We start from the raw sequence: 16,978 nt of genomic DNA on the forward strand, positions 1-16,978 counted from the left end.
GACCCCATGAATTGCAGCAGGGCTCAGTAAATATTAATCCTTGTTTTTCATGGCAAGGGAGGAATCTCACTAGCTGGCAGCTTATGGTGGAGAGCTTCTTGGATAATTGTGACCTTGAAGCTACTTGTCTTTTTCACTGTGGTGTTAGGAACATTACCAGAACTGGGACTTAGACACGAGCAGCAAGACTGAAGCTAAGTGTGAGACTTCATGTATTTCAAACCAGTGGTGACCCATGAAAACACAGTACCAGTCTCACCCCAGAGGCAGAGGCTGATTAAAATCATATGTAAACCCAAAAAGAGTGAGAAAAAGGAGGTATGGTTGCAGCCCTCACAGGCCCATCTGTTTTCTTTCTCTCTTCTCATGAGAGATAATCAGCTGACTCCTCTTTTCCCACAGGCCCTTCTCTGCTCTCCCCCTAGGTCAGCAAACCCCATGCTTAGGCCTTTAATGTGTAAGTACTCTGATCACACTGTTCTAATACAGCTTCCTCTCCTCCCGTGCAGATCCACAAGATGCATTCTTTCTTGGACTACATCATGGGTGGCTGCCAAATCCAGTTTACAGTGAGTTGTTTGTTTGTTCTTACTCAGGGAGCAAGGTTGGAGGGCAGGGCTGGGTATGGGACACAAGGACCCACAGTCTGTTAAGACCCTGTGTTGGCTTTGCTCAGGTCTCACTGCTGAAATATCATACAGTAACATCTCTGACCAACCTAGATAGCATATTCAAAAGCAGAGACATTACTTTGCCAACAAAGGTCCGTCTAGTCAAGGCTATGGTTTTTCCTGTGGTCATGTATGGATGTGAGAGTTGGACTGTGAAGAAAGCTGAGCGCCGAAGAATTGATGCTTTTGAACTGTGGTGTTGGAGAAGACTCTTGAGAGTCCCTTGGACTGCAAGGAGATCCAACCAGTCCATTCTGAAGAAGATTAATCCTGGGTATTCATTGGAAGGACTGATGCTAAAGCTGAAACTCCAATACTTTGGCCACCTCATGTGAAGAGTTGACTCATTGGAAAAGACTCTGATGCTGGGAGGGATTGGGGGGCAGGAGGAGAAGGGGACGACAGAGGATGAGATGGCTGGATGGCATCACCAACTCGATGAACATGAGTCTGAGTGAACTCCGGAAGTTGGTGATGGACAGGGAGGCCTGGAGTGCTGCAATTCATGGGGTCGCAAAGAGTCGGACAAGACTGAGTGACCGAACTGAACTGAACTGAACATCTCTGTACAATGAGGTTACACTTCTGTTTTCCCCATGACTATTTTTTCAGCATCCTATCAGGAAATGCATGCCATTCAACCTCAGGTTTTGGGGAACCAGTCTATTATGCTTTCCATTCTTTCAGTAACTGCAGGAGGCAGGAGGCAGTGGGTGGTTGCCAGATTCCACCACTGGGTGAAAAGGGTTGGGGAAGGAGTGAACCGTGCTAAAACATCCCAGTGAACCATGACTGACATCTTGGTTGTGTTCATTTGGACAGAACACAAGCTTACATGTCGAGCCCAATGGTCAGTGCCAAGAGTAAGCCATCTAGATGACTCATTGGGCAATGAAAAAGTGAATTCCAAAAGACTGGAGAACAAGTCTGTCAATGTTGAGAAATAGAATTAATGAGTGGACTAAGGATCTTCTCCTAAATGGAATCTGTAAGCCCATGGGATTTGTACACTCCTAATAATGTATTTGGTGGTGGGCTGGGTCTTTTTTAAGTGTCTGGGTAGGCCAAGATTGTAAATCCACCTGCCCTTGAAAAATTTGCTCTCAGTGGCTTCATATTCAAAATCCTCCTAGTTTCCAGCAGACATGACCTGCAAAAAGAGAATACCCAGATGACAACAAATAGATCTATTAAAACCTGTGGGAAAATCACGTGGATGTAAACAAGTTGTGCAGCATCTGTGCCCCATCTTACAGAAGTGTACCTGTGAAACTCAGCCCTATTGAGCTCCCTACTGCTACTGCTAAGTCACTTCGTCATGTCCGGCTCTGTGCGACCCCATAGACAGCAGCCCACCAGGCTTCCCCGTCCCTGGGATTCTCCAGGCAACAACACTGGAGTGGGTTGCCATTTCCTTCTCCAATGCATGAAAGTGGAAAGTGAAAGTGAAGTCGCTTAGTCGTGTCCGACTCTAGCGACTCCATGGACTGCAGCCTACCAGGCTCCTCCATCCATGGGATTTTCTAGGCAAAAGTACTAGAGTGGGGTGCCATTGCCTTCTCCAATTGAGCTCCCTAGATGGGCTCAATCATGTGAGGAAAGCAAAGAAAATGGTTTGAGCCCAAGAGAGTCGACTGGACCAATGTGTTCCTGAGACAAAAGGTAGTGGAACCCAAAGGATTAGAGGGGGCTTCCCCAAGGGGATGAGATAAGGCGTCTCCCTAGATAGAGGCTGGGCTTTTGCTATAACCTATCTATGTCCTGCCTAAACTCAGGCCATTGTTCATTTGCCACTGAATATATATGGGAGTTAATTATAGATTATGGTCATTTCTTTAAAGTCTAAGGTTCTCTAAAGGCACACCCATAGAGCACCCCACCCCCATATACACACTGGCATGTTTAGAAGGTAGTGACCATGTGCATGTGGGCAAACACCCCGACCTCTGCCTGTCCTGGGCACTTGGAGGTGGAGGAGCCAGCAATGTCACAGAGGAGACAGTGTCCCATGATCTTAGGCAAAGGGCTGGTTTCAGGAAACTATTCATAGATTTTCAAGTGAAAGCTCTATCGATTTGGGTCTGTTTTAGGTTCTATAGATCCCATGCTTTTGGACAACTCTTTAGTCAACCTTCAGGGGCTTGCTTTGCCCTTGGAGTTGGGCTGCAAAGAATCAGCCCCAGTGAAAACTGGAAGTTTGAGCCCAGAGGGTTTCCAGCTCTACACCCTGGCTCACAGAGGAGAGGGGAGGTCGTGTGGTCCCCCTGACCCAAGGAGATTATTCTTCTGGCGTTGCTCTCCCCTCCTCACTTTTTCAAAAAGCGCTTGAGTAAAAAGAAATTACTTGAGTAATAAGAAACCTGTTTTTTAAAACTAGTTACTTGCCAATTAGCTTTTTATTTTTTAACTTTATTTTGGCTTCACTGGGTTTTTGTTGCTACGTACGTGTGGACTTTCTCTAGTTGCAGCAAGTGGAGGCTACTCTTCATTGCAGTGCACGGGTTTCTCATTGTGGTGGCTTCGGTAGTTGTGGCTAGCAGGCTTTAGAGCATGGACTTAGTTGCATGTGGAATCTTCCTGGAGCAGGGATCAAACCTGCATCCCCTACATTGTCAGGCAGATACTTAACCACTGGATCACCAGATGTCCCATCCTTCTCACTTTTGCTGACCTTCCCCAACTTGGAGGGACCACCTCAGTTGTTATCACCACCACTTCCCCAGCCCCCACTTCTCAGCCCTCCAGCATCCACAGAGGGACCTGCAGGAAGTCTGCAGTGAGTGAGGAGCAGGACCTCTGAAGAGGGAGAGCAGGTGCAGATAAATGCCAAGGAGAGGAGGCCAGACCATAAGCAGTGCCTGAAACAAAGTCCTTCCTCCTGGAGGGCTCCAGGCCAGGGATGCAGGAGAAGGTGCTAGGTGTTCTATTTTGAGGTTTCTGTTAAAGAAAACATAACAACCACCTCATTGTCATTTTCCTCTAAAATTAAGTCAATAATTTCTTATTACTCAAGCATTTAATGCAAGCTGTTATTAACAATTGACCTGCCTTACTTAATTTGGCCTTGTATTTATAATCTGCCCAGTCATTTCATTGAAGCCATCTGGAAAAATAAAGGGAACTTTGCAGAGGGATGAGAAATGAGAAGAGGGCTTCCTGGTGTGGAGATAGGCAGAACAGAGGAAGTGAGTCCAGGATGACTCAAATGTTTTGTGCCTGAAGACAAAGCATGTTGGCCCCATTCACAGAAATATGGAAATCAAGATTAGCCACCAGACAGAATGAACTTCCCCAAAGATGTGGTGAGGGTGTTTTCAGGTATCCCAGTGAGATGGCATTTATAAATATGGCCCTTGGTTTCAGGAGAGAGGTGGAAGCTGCACATATATAGGTCTGGAGGAGATAGCTAAAGAGAAGAAGACAGAAAGATAGGGGGCCTGGTAACAAAATGTTATGGAAAATATGCATTCAGCAACAGGGGAAAGAGGAGCCAACAGTAAGATAAGATATGCCAGAGGAAAAGGTCCCAGAGGAGGCAGTAACTCAGATAATCAGGAGAAAGTCTTACAGGATCAAGGACAATAATCTCATATGCTAAAGAAAAGATAAGGTGAAGAATGAAAATCAGTGACTGAGCCATGTGATGAGTAAGCACAAGTCATCTTCAGAAGAGCAACTTCAGCAGAATGAGACCGTAGGCCCAGGTGTTTGGGGTGTAACAGACAGTGAGGACATGAACGCAGTGGGTATATCTACTCGTTGAAGACAGCCGACAGTGAAGGAAAGACAAGAGGCGGAAAGTAGGTGCCAACCTGAGGATGAGAAGAGGGAAATTTTAAGTAATAAAATAAGCAGAAAAGATCCCAGGCAGGGAAGCAGATAAAGGATGCTAAAAAGAGCCCCCATCAGTGATTCTTCCTCTTTTTTCGGTCCCATGGACCACTTGAAATCTGACACAAGATCTATATCCTCTCACTGGAAAGTGCGCACACTCCACCCCACACACAACTGCAGGATGCCCTTGGGCACCTGTGAGGACAACCTTTGTTCCTCATGTGAATTCTTGAGTCATAAGGACTCTGGAGCAGCAGTCATGTCATGGTCTTGGAAGAGCTGGGCAGGGATTGAGGGAGAGAGATTGGGTTCCATGCATTTGGCACATGGCACAGCAGCCAAAAGAAAACCGGATACTAGAATTTCACCTACAAAATCAACAGCTATAGACAGCATAGATGAGGCCAGACTCCATAAGACATCTGGAAAGACAATGGTAGAAGAATTAAATGTTTCTGTTGAAAGTTATTGCCTTTCCAGATGCAAAAAACATTCATTGTAAAATGGATTTTCACGGAATCAGGTTGAAAGCAACACAAATGTCCAACAATAAGGTAATGGCTATATAAATCGTTGTAGCTCATTTAGGTGGACTATGATAAAGCCATTTTAAGTGATAATTATAATGACTTGTAATCACACGAGGATATGTTAATGTCATTAAGTGAAGAAAAAAAGAATATAAAGCAAAGCTACCCTATGATTACAACTATGTTAAATGTCTTTATGTGTTATATATATATTTTACATATAAAATTTTAAAATATTTTGTATTTATATATATGTAAAACAAAAAGGAAAAATATGACTTACTGAACTAGTAGAATCCTGAGTGGTCATTTTTCTCTTATTATATTCAGATGACCCTTTTTATTATGTGTAATTTTTTTTAATTAAAAGGGGTATTGGCTGGGACTTCCCTGGTGGTCCAGTGGTTGGGACTTTGCCTTCCAATGCAGGGAGTGGGGGTTCAATCTCTGGTCTGGGAGCTTAGATGCCACATGCTTTGTGGCCAGGGAACCAAAGCGTAAAACAGAAACAATATTGTTACAAATTCAATAAAGGCTTTAAAAATGGCCCACATCAAAAAAAATCTTAAAAAGGGCGAGTATCACTTTTCATTCTCTCTGATTTTATTATCTATTTTTTAATAATATGATATAACAAGCTAAATGTGGCTAAGCTTGAAGATTAGCCTTCAAGCCTAAGAAAAGATCACCTATTAAAGGTCCTCTCATGTCATCTTTTCTGACCTTAATACACTTAGGACATCCTATGCCCACACTATGTCTCAGTTTAGTTTTAAATCCTGATTTTAAATGCCAGACTAAATAGTGATGGACTCTTGTGTAGACCTCTGAGACATGAGACTGAGTCCTGGGTTGAAGAGGAGAATGTTTTGCACATTCCAGGAAGTGAACCAGACAACATCCAGGTTCTTTCTCATCTTGTCTTGGTTCCTATTTCTTTCCTGCTATGGAGTTTTGAGGAGGCAGAAAAGCACAAGAATTATATGTGTTATTTAAGAAGTGGTCCAGACTGAACAGTATCACCACCTATAAGGCTCGTTGTATAGGCCCAAACTGTATACAGACTTAAAAAGAAAAATGAACAGCTGCCCTATAGCAGATGATATCAAAAAGATTTCAGAGAGATCAGACAACTAACCAGAGATGGATTCATAGCAGCTTTCCCCAAAAAAACAACCAGGTGGGTCTTAAATGGCCCAGTTGTCAGAGGCAGGGAAGGGATCTGAGGCATGGGCTCGGTTCAGATAAGAAGCTAAAAATATCCAAGGAAGGATAACATCGTTAGCGTCCAGCCTTTTTCGGAAGCAGTTCCTCACACTGGGGACTTGGCAGCATAAAGAAAGTAAGCACTTTGCTCTCATACTTTACAAGATTTTGCAAAACTGCTCCATGGCTCTGCTTAATGAACAGCGAGGCCTCCTGGGCAGAAGGGGAAACAAAAGAGGCCTGCTCTGGGGCTGCCCACTGGGAAGACTGGAGTGCAAACCAGAACCGCAGGCTTTCCTAAATGCTTCATAGCAGAAGAGGAAAATAGTAGCTCTGCAAGCCAGCCACATTCAGGAAGCCCGGAATCAAGAGCCTCCTCCACAAACTGGCATTTTTCAGTCATTTTCTTGCTTTTATTTCTCAACTTTGTCCCATCTTTCACAGTCTCCCTGTTGCTTTTTAAAATAAACCTAACCTTTCTCTCTGTTCTCTTTGCACTCATGCTAACTTAAAGAGCACAGAGAATTGGTGGTAGAAGACTACCTCCTGAAGACAAAATTCTTATCTCCAGCCTCATCAGGGAGACTTTAAGGAGCCATCACTTGCTGGGGGGCGGAGGGGTGGGGGTGATATTTGAGCTGCTTTGTACCTGAGACTGTCTATTTACTGTCAAGTAAAATGATAAAGTGAGACGAGGTAGCTGAGAACTATATTGTAAAGTAAAAAAACAAATAATAAAATTAAAAAAAAAGATTTTAATGACCCAGATAACCACGATGGTGTGATTACTCATCTAAGAGCTAGACATCTTGGAGGAAGTATGAACTCAAGTGGGGAATACATGTATACCTGTGGCGGATTCATTTTGATATTTGGCAAAACTAATACAATATTGTAAAGTTTAAAAATAAAATAAAATTTAAAAAAAAAAAAAAGGAAGCATCACTACAAACAAAGCTAGTGGAGGTGATGTAATTCCAGTTGAGCTATTTCAAACCCTAAAAGATCATGCTATAAAAGTGCTGCACTCATTATGCCAGCCAATTTGGAAAACTCAGCAGTGGCCACAGGACTGGAAAAGATCAGTTTTCATTCCAATCCCAAAGAAAGGCAATGCCAAAGAATGCTCAAACTACTGCACAATTGCACTCATCTCACACACTAGTAAAGTAATACTCAAAATTCTACAAGCTAGGCTTCAAAAGTATGTGAACCAAGAATTTCCAGATGTTCAAGCTGGTTTTAGAAAAGGCAGAGGAACCAGAGATCAAATTTCCAACATCCGCTGGATCATTGAAAAAGCAAGAAAATTCCAGAAAAATATTTACTTCTGCTTCATTGGCTACACTAAAACCTCTGATTGTGTGGATCACAAAAAACTGTGGAAAATTCTTTGGGAGATGGGAATACCAGGCCACCTTACCTGCCTCCTGAGAAACCTGTATTTAGGTTTCTAACAAGAAGCAACTGTTAGAACCGGACATGGAACAACAGACTGGTTCCAAATTGGGAAAGGAGTACATCAGGGCTGTATATTGTCAACCAGCTTATTTAACTTCCATGCAGAGTACATCATGCAAAATGCTGGGCAGGATGAAGCACAAGCTGGAATCAAGATTCCCAGGAGAAATATGAATAACCTCAGATATGCAGATGACACCACCCTTATGGCAGAAAGTGAAGAGGGATGAAAGAGCCTCTTGATGAAAGTGAGGAGAGTGGAAAAACTGGCTTAAAACTCAACATTCAAAAAACTAAGATCATGGCATCTGGCCCAGTCACTTCATGGCAAACAGATGGGGGGAAAAATGGAAACAATGACAGACTTTATTTTCCTGGACTTCAAAATCACTGCAAGTGTTGACTACAGCCATGAAATTAAAAGATGTTTGCCCCTTGGAAGAAAAGCTATGACCAACTGAGACAGCATGTTAAAAAGCAGAGACATTACTTTGCCAATAAAGGTCTGCCTAGTCAAACCTATGGTTTTTCCAGTAGTCATGTATGGATGTGAGAGTTGGACTACAAAGAAAGCTGGGTGCCGAAGGATTGATGCTTTTGAACTGTGGTGCTGGAGAAAACTCTTGAGAGTCCCTTGGACTGCAAGGAAATCAAACCAGTCAATCCTAAAGGAAATCAGTCCTAAATATTCATTGGACAGACAGATGCTGAAGCTGAAACTCCAATACTTTGGCCACCTGATGTGAAGAGCTGACTCATTAGAAAAGACCCTGATGCTGAGAAAGATTGAAGGCAGGAAGAGAAGGGGATGACAGAGGATAAGATGGTTGGATGGCATCACTGACTCAATAGACATGAGTTTGAGCAAGCTCCAGGAATTGGTAAAGGACAGGGAAGCCTGCCATACTGGAGTCCATGAATTTGACACAACTGAGTGACTGAACAACTACAACAACAAATGATAAAATATTTTTATGAGCAGAGGGAACTATAGAAAGCAGCACGTGATAGGGATCATTATTTTATTTCCTTTTTTCATCAGATAATGTTTAGTTTAATACCCTTCCCCAAAGTTTCATCAGCATCTCCTGAGCTTGAAGAGCCTCTGTGGTTGTTATAAATAAGGGGGCCATCCCCACAAAAAGAGTGCAAACCCCAGAGGCCTGCAGAAAAATAAAAAGCAATTTCCACTGGGCATGTTTTTCTCTACAGCACCACCAGGAACAGGCAACTCAATACTGCCTACTAACCTTGAACTTCAAGTTACTCCACTTCATAATCTCCTCCATCCCCAAGGAGATCTGGCCACTCCCTTCCCTAACTGGCATCTGACTTCACAATCAGTCAACGAATATCCTATTTCTATTCCATGCTTAATATATTCCATCATAATCCTCTTCTTACCACCATCTCTGCCTCTCCCTTGTTTGTTAAGCATAAGGGAATTATTCCAAGCCTAAGGATGAAGAGTTGATAGAAATGAAAAGATGTAGACCACTGGGACCAGAGTGAAGAAAGAGAGGAAGGCACCTAGGGTGCAAAATTTAAGGATGCATCACTCGGATGGGTCAAGTGTAGGATCAGCTCAGATGAGTGCCTTCCTGAGTTTATGCCTAGTCACCTCTCTTGTCTTCCTCTAATCCCAGCCCTATGATTTTTTTCAAAATTTAATATAGTTGTTGCCAAAATTTTTAATGTTCATCCAGATGTTACATGCACTTCTTCCCACACCACAGGGACTCATCCAGGTGATACACCTGGGCTCAGATGCTGCCTCTTGGTGCCTACATGCTTGGAGGATCTCACCTGTGCTTAGCAGGATTAGATGTTCAATTATGTTTCTTGAGTTGCCATTTTTCTTTGTGGAGGTTTTCTCCTCTATTTTTTATATTATCTGATTTCATTCTCTGGTTTTACATCAAGATACCACCACGTTTTTGTCGTCACAAGACACCCTTGACAGTCAGGTAATCAACACACATGGGACAACTGCAGTTTTAAAAAACACAGGTAGATTGGAACATCAGTGATTTGCAATATTTGCAATGACACTGATAAATCAGAGCAGAATCAAGTTTGCGTGTGTGTGTTAAGTCGCTTCAGTTATGTCTGGCTCTGTGACCCTATGGAGTATAGCCCACCAGGCTCCTCTGTCCTTGGGATATTCCAGGCAAGAATACTGGAGTGAGTTGCAATTTCCTTATCCAGGTGATCTTCCTGACCCAGGGATCAAACCCACATCTCTTATGTCTCCTGCCTTGGCAGGCGGCTTCTTTACCACTAGTGCTACCTGAGAATCAAGTTTATTTCTGCAACATCCTTACAGTCTCTAGAATGTTCTACAGTTCTAAAGTGCTTTCTTTCCACAGTAGGAGAGAAAAAGATGCTTTTCTTCTAGCCTTCCCAGCACTATGTTTACTTTTAAACACTATGTACACCTGTGAGGTGCCATGGTCTCTTAAGTGTGTCTTGTCAGGACAGAAGTCAAGCATGGTGGGTGTGTGTAGAAGCTTAGCAAATCCAGGAGGCCTGAGATGCTTGATTTCTCCAAACCCTGTCTCTTGGGTACCTTTCGAGTATCTTCCTTAGAGGAGTTTTCCAGGGATTATCTGAATGTATCTGGACCTTTGTCTGGTTGGTGCCCCATCGGTGTGACCTAGAATGCTTTTTGATTGCAAAATGCATGTAGACTCGCCACCCTCAACTAACTTTTCACCACAGTTCATGTTATCTTCCTCTCTTTTTTCACTGGCTTGGCTTTCACCTTCAGGATGAAATCTATCTCAGAAGATATTAGATTTCACTGATCCTTTTAGGTCACCCCCAATTACCCATTACTCAGTCACCCATTATCCCACTATTTTTTTCTTTTTAAAAATTATTTTATTTTCATGTTTTTATTGAAGTATATTTGATTTACAATGTTGTTTTAATTTCTGCTCTATAGTAAAGTAATTCAGTTATACATATATACACATTCTTTTTAAAATACTATTTTCCATTACAGTTTATCATAGGATGCTGAATACAGTCATCTGCAATATACAGTGGGACCTTGCTGCTTATCCAGTCTATTATAATAGTTTACAGCTTGTTGTTATTGAGTCATCAAGTTGTGTCCGACTTTTTACGATCCCACAGACTCTAGCCCACCAGACTTCCCTGTCCTTCACTATCTCCCGGAGGTTGCTCAAACTCATGTCCATTGAGTCAGTGATGCCATCCAACCGTCTCATTCTCTGTAGCCCCCTTCTCCTGTCCTCAATCTTTCCCATCATCAGTGTCTTTTCCAATGAGTTGGCTCTTCACATCAGTATTGGAGCTTCAGCATCAGTCCTTCGAGTGAACATTCAGGGTTGGCTTCCTTTAGTTTACAGATGCTCACCCCAAACTCCCACTCCATCCTTCCCCAACACCCTCTCCCCCTTGGTAACCACAAGTCTGTTCTCCATGTCTCTGAGTATGTTTCTGTTTGTACATAAGCTCATCTGTGTCATATTTTAGATTCCAAATATAAGTGATATCATATTTGTCTTTCTCTTTCTGACTTACTTTTTGCTTAGTATGATAATCTCTAGTTGCATCCATGTTGCTGAAAATGCATTATTTCATTCTTTTTATGGCCAATTATTATTCCACTGTATATATGTACCACATCTTCTTTATCCTTTTATCTGTGGATGGACATTTAGGTCGATTCCCTGTCCTGGCTATTGTGAATACCACTGTTATGAACATAGAGGGTGCATGTATCTTTTTGAAATAGAGTTTTGTCTGGATATATGCTCAGGAGTGGGATTGCTAGATCATATGCTAACTCTATTTTTAGTGTTCTGAGGAACCCTCCATAAGAACCTCCATACTGTTTTCCATATTGGCTGCACCAATTTACATTCCCACCAAGAGTATAGGAGAGTGCCCTTCTCGCCACATCCTCTCCAATATTTGAACAACTAGTTTTTAAAGCTAATGAATTTTTTCTCTAACTCTGATTGTCAGGAGGATATGTAATATATCACTTTCCCCTTCCCTCAGGCTGCATCGCTGTCAAGGTTAAATGAAATATGTTCACTTTAAATCCACCCACTCTCCTATCTTCTCTTCCAGGTAGCTATAGATTTCACGGCCTCAAATGGGGACCCCAGGAACAGCTGTTCCCTGCACTACATTCACCCATACCAGCCCAATGAGTACCTGAAGGCCTTGGTGGCAGTGGGAGAGATTTGCCAAGACTATGACAGGTATGAGACTTCCCATCTCTGGTGGTTCTTGTGGCCCCTAGCTGATCCTGGGCAGAATAATGGAAATGAAGTTATGCTGAGGCTCATGAGGGGACAAAATAAAGCCTAGCTCTAAATGTGTTATCCTCTTCACCTCTAGAGGAACTAAATTCATGCCAAGCTCACATTGGCCACCAAAAAATCCTTTCTTCTCTTACTTGGCTGGCAGGACCACTGGACAGAGATTTTGGTTTCTCTTTTGTGAAGTTTCATTATGTGCCGTACTACATACAGAAACTTGCAAAGTTGGGTGCATTGACTAGCAGCATAATGTCGCAGAACATCAAGCTCCACTTGAACATCTAAATCAGCATCTGCATTGTAACATGATTCCAAGATGATTCGTGTACAATTTGAGATTTGAAAAGCACCGGTTTATTGGGCACTATTCTTTCTGATCCTCATACTAACCCTTCTGTCATGGGTGTTGTTTAACAGAAGAGGAAAACTGTGCAGGGAGGTGAAGTGGTGTGTGCCCTGACCTACAGCCAAGGGCAGGATTTAAACCCAGAGCCAGCTCCTTCCACAGCATAAGCTCATAATCATGGGATTTCACTGGTCTCAAGAGCTATTGGTAACTTCAGCAGAGGGTGTGCGTGTGCCCACGACAGTGTTTATATGTGTTTGTATGTTTGTATAGAAAACACAATTTTGAGATCAGATCAGTATTATACTTATTTTTACTTGATGGCAAACATTGACCTTGCCCACCAAGAGAATTCCTTGTAAGAAGTGATTTACATAAGCTACATTGAACTGAATTTATTTTGCCTTTCCAGTATTTCTAGATTGAGGTGAAGTTGTTCACATGTTTGATTAAGAAGGTTCTTTGAAATAGAACCAGTGTAAATATATTGTGGGTAAATCTCAGTTGACAGCCTGATGTGATTGTAAATCAGGACTAGTTGGTAATAAGCAATAACTAAGTGACTTGAAAGTTGCTCAGTCATGTCCGACTATTTGCGACCCTATGAACTATACAGTCCATAGAATTCTACAGGCCAGAATACTGGAGTGGGTAGCCTTTCCCTTTTCCAGGGGATCTTCCCAACCCAGGAATTGAACCTAGGTCTCCCGCATTGCAGGCAGATTCTTTACCAGCTGAGCCACCAGGGAAGCCCAAGCAGTAACTAATTGACCAGGAAAATAAAGTGACTCTGTCCTCCAATTTCAGAGAGATTTCATGAAATAGCCTGATTTCTGTTCTTTCTAGTCTCATAATTGGTGATAACCATATTAAAAACCTGATACCCAGGCACTTAGGGAGTGATACAACCTGGTGACCAGAAGGTGGATGAGTGTCCTTCCCACTGGCGAGTCTCTGGATTCAGATTGGTCATCACCAATAACTCAGATGTGTATGATGCTAGTTGGGGATGAATGCACAGATGCAGTAAAATCAGATAGTGCTAAACATGAGGCCCTTGCCAACACTTCCCCTCCATGTTTGGAACAGAGAGCAGTAATAGCATTTTGAATTACCTTGTTCAAATGATACTTGTACTTAACCTTGAAATATTGTCCATGAAGGCAACTTGAATCTCAGCTCTTGATTTCTTCAGGCCCCAATTCAGGAAGGATTCTTAGAGAGGCTCAAGTCATAATGGAGATTTCTACCAAGAGGGAAAAAACAGACAGATTGCAATTCCCACTGTTAGAAACTCCTCCAAATATCCCCCAAGATACCACCACAGTAATTCCCTCCTTCCTTTCTCTCTCTCTCTCCCCTCCCCCCACCCCAAACACACACACACAATATTACCTTGTGTCATAATGTGTCCATTTAAGAGAAGAAGAGTAAGAACTTCTTCAGGATTCTTAATAACTTTTAAATATTGAAATGCTCATAAAATAAAGTAGGTAAAAGCACTTAATACAACACAATAGACACTTAGTTGAGTCAGTAAAGTTGGCCTTGACTGACTCTGCAGGCACGAGGTAGCCTAGTAATGAATTCCAAAGAGCATATTAATGGCTTGGCCAGAAATTAAAATACCAACACCCAGAGCCCTTGCTGTGTTTCTGCAGCAGATTTATTCGACAGGCTATAGAACTTCTGTTTCCTGATTACCTCAAACTCAAAATGCAGATAAGACAGTCAGAGGGACCCACACACCTTTTGGAGCTATTATCCCTTTACAATATGAACCAGATAAAGCCTGGGGAGGATTTTTGTATTTCCTGAAAAGTACAGATAAAAGTAAGAGAGATCACCTTCCGGTTACATAAAGAATCATCTCAGATGATTCTTTTAAAAAATTGATTCATGTTATATGTGGCAAAAGCCATCAAAATATTGTAATTATCCTCCAATTCAAATAAATTAATTTTTAAAAAATTTTTAAAGGAAAATACCAAAGTTGTTGGTCCCAACTGGCCAAGAAAACCAGATTTCTTCAACTCACTGGAGCATTTTTATTTTTCATGTAAAGAAAGCACCTCAGCATTGAAATCGGCAGACTAATCACTTCATGAAAACTGACAAGTTTCCCTCACTTCTCTGTGTGGGTGGAAAGACAATAGACAGACAGTCAGGAAGTTGCAAGTAGGGGCTTTGGATTTAATTTATTTTTGCATCAAAGTCAGTGAGGTTGCTGCTCAAAAAGAAACAGTTGAGTAAAAACTGACAGAAGGCCCCCTTTGCCCACCTGCAGTGATGCAGAATTTAATCCCCAGGAACCTTGAAATTCTTCTCAGCCTCTGACAGCCAAGAGTTTTCTTCCTGCCTTGTACATTCACTGCTCACGGGTCATGACGAGCTGATCCATGAAGCTGAACAGCTTGAGAGACGCGTGAAGCTCAGAGTTCTCAGGGCTGCCTTGAGGGGAAGCTCAGGGCCTAAGCCTGTCAGGCAGCTCTGCTAGCCCATTTTCTCTGTGTTTCTGAGAGAGAGACCCCTGCCTTCCCTCTCCTCCAACACCCCAAGTGTGTGCCTCCCAAATGAGCTCATCTTTTCCCAGTCGGTTGTAGCCCTCCCCCAGCTCCTACAAACAACGTGGTCTCTTTAGGCTGCTCAAGGCCAGGGTGGCATCCATTCCTAGGGCCCGACAGAGATGTGAGTCTCTTCCGAAGACTGCTGGGTAGGGTGCTTCGAGGTACAGTTAGAAATGAAACAGGCTAGAATGCAGAGGATTGGGTTAGAAGTCAGAAGTCACATCACAGTGCTGTCTTTTTCACTCTGCAGACACCAATCCATTGTTCTCTTGGCTCCACTTTGGAACCACTCAGTTCAGTTCAGTCACTCAGTCGTGTCCGACTCTTTGCGACCCTATGAATCGCAGCACACCAGGCCTCCCTGTCCATCACCAACTCCCGGAGTTCACTCAGACTCACGTCCATCGAGTCAGTGATGCCATCCAGCCATCTCATCCTCTGTCGTCCCCTTCTTCTCCTGCCCCCAATCCCTCCCAGCATCAGAGTCTTTTCCAATGAGTCAACTCTTCGCATGAGGTGGCCAAAGTACTGGAGTTTCAGCCTTAGCATCATTCCTTCCAAAGAAATCCCAGGGCTGATCTCCTTCAGAATGGACTGGTTGGATCTCCTTGCAGTCCAAGGGACTCTCAAGAGTCTTCTCTAACACCACAGTTCAAAAGCATCAATTCTTCAGTGCTCAGCTTTCTTCACAGTCCAACTCTCACATCCATACATAGCCACCGGAAAAACCATAGCCTTGACTAGACGGACCTTCATTGGCAAAGTAATGTCTCTGCTTTTCAATATGCTATCTAGATTGGTCATAACTTTTCTTCCAAGGAGTAAGCGTCTTTTAATTTCATGGCTGCAGTCACCATCTGCAGTCCTAAAACAGTCTGGTGCCTGGGCCTGATCCCCAGATTTAATTAGTCTGGTGCACATCCTGAGGTTAAACTCCTTGGGCCTTGTTTCCTTGACAGCAAATGAAGATTCAGCTAACTTCCCCTGCAGAGTAGTTGTAAGAATTAGATATAAAAGTTCTGCCTTTTGTACATTCTTAATAAATAATAGAGGATTATTAAGTGATAGAGGCTTATACTCTTTACTTATATTTAAAACATCAACTGACACAAAAGGGAAAGGAACTATAGTGTCAGACCTTAAAGTCATTTTGGACCAATGACCTGTACAATTTTTGGCTCACATACCCCTAAAAAGAATGTTTAAACATATAACCTTCACACCCTATTATATTGAAATCTAACATTTTCCATCATGAGTTTAAATAGTGACAAAGAATGAAAATTCTAATGTAATGTAAATATGGACATTTAAAAATAAAACTCTTACATAACTCTACTGAATGCATCCAGCAGAACTAAACGCCACTGGATACCCACCATCATCCATTTAAAAACTGCGTGAACAAGTTCATCAGCTTGAGTTGAGAATTCTGTTTCTTCTTTTTCATGAAGTCATATTTTCATTCCCTTCTCCCATAGAATTTCATCCCAATGTATCTTTAAAATTTGCTTTGAAATTCCTTAATTGATCACTATATCTTTAATTGAAATATGAATATAAATTGTTAAATTTCCAATTTCTAAAATTTCCTATTTCTAAATTTCAAATCTAATGAAAAGATCTGAAGCATTTAAAAATATCTTCTGGTTTAGTTTTTATTATAATCATTATTGTTGCCTACTTGATCACAAATATTTGGGAAATTTCAATAACTGATTATTGCCTATAAAAATCTTTTTTTAATCTTAATGAAACAGATACTCCCCAGTTAGTTTACATATCTGTGGGTAACTGCCCCCTCTGACCAGAATGGAAAAGTCCAGCATCAGTTCTAATTCAATTTTTTGTTTTATCAATGTAAATACTAAGAAAGCTTGTTTTTATAAGTCCATGGTAATGGAAAGAATTTGCCTAGCAGTGTTATGCAGTTCTCTCAATTCAAAGTTTTATGTAAAAAAATTACATATCTATCATCAAAAGATATTTTTAATGGTCTACCATCTGACATCAGCACTTCCAACAGTTCTTTTAAGCAAAAACTGGCAACTACCTGACTCAT

The 16,978-nt window shown here is 42.0% G+C and overlaps 1 protein-coding gene across 2 annotated transcripts in view; it reads left to right on the forward strand.

Annotated features, from left to right (window-relative positions):
* CPNE4 (copine 4) overlaps positions 1-16,978 on the forward strand; it is a 684,585-nt gene that overhangs the window by 646,426 nt on the left and 21,181 nt on the right. For both annotated transcript variants that reach the window (XM_025291737.3, XM_006057472.4), the window contains exons 10-11: positions 510-569; positions 11,810-11,943. In XM_025291737.3, coding sequence (XP_025147522.1) covers positions 510-569; positions 11,810-11,943 — 194 coding nt within the window. The remainder of the gene's footprint in view (positions 1-509; positions 570-11,809; positions 11,944-16,978) is intronic.

This window comes from Bubalus bubalis, chromosome 1 (genome assembly GCF_019923935.1).
Source record: "Bubalus bubalis isolate 160015118507 breed Murrah chromosome 1, NDDB_SH_1, whole genome shotgun sequence".
In the NCBI taxonomy this organism is placed as follows: Eukaryota; Metazoa; Chordata; class Mammalia; order Artiodactyla; family Bovidae; genus Bubalus; species Bubalus bubalis.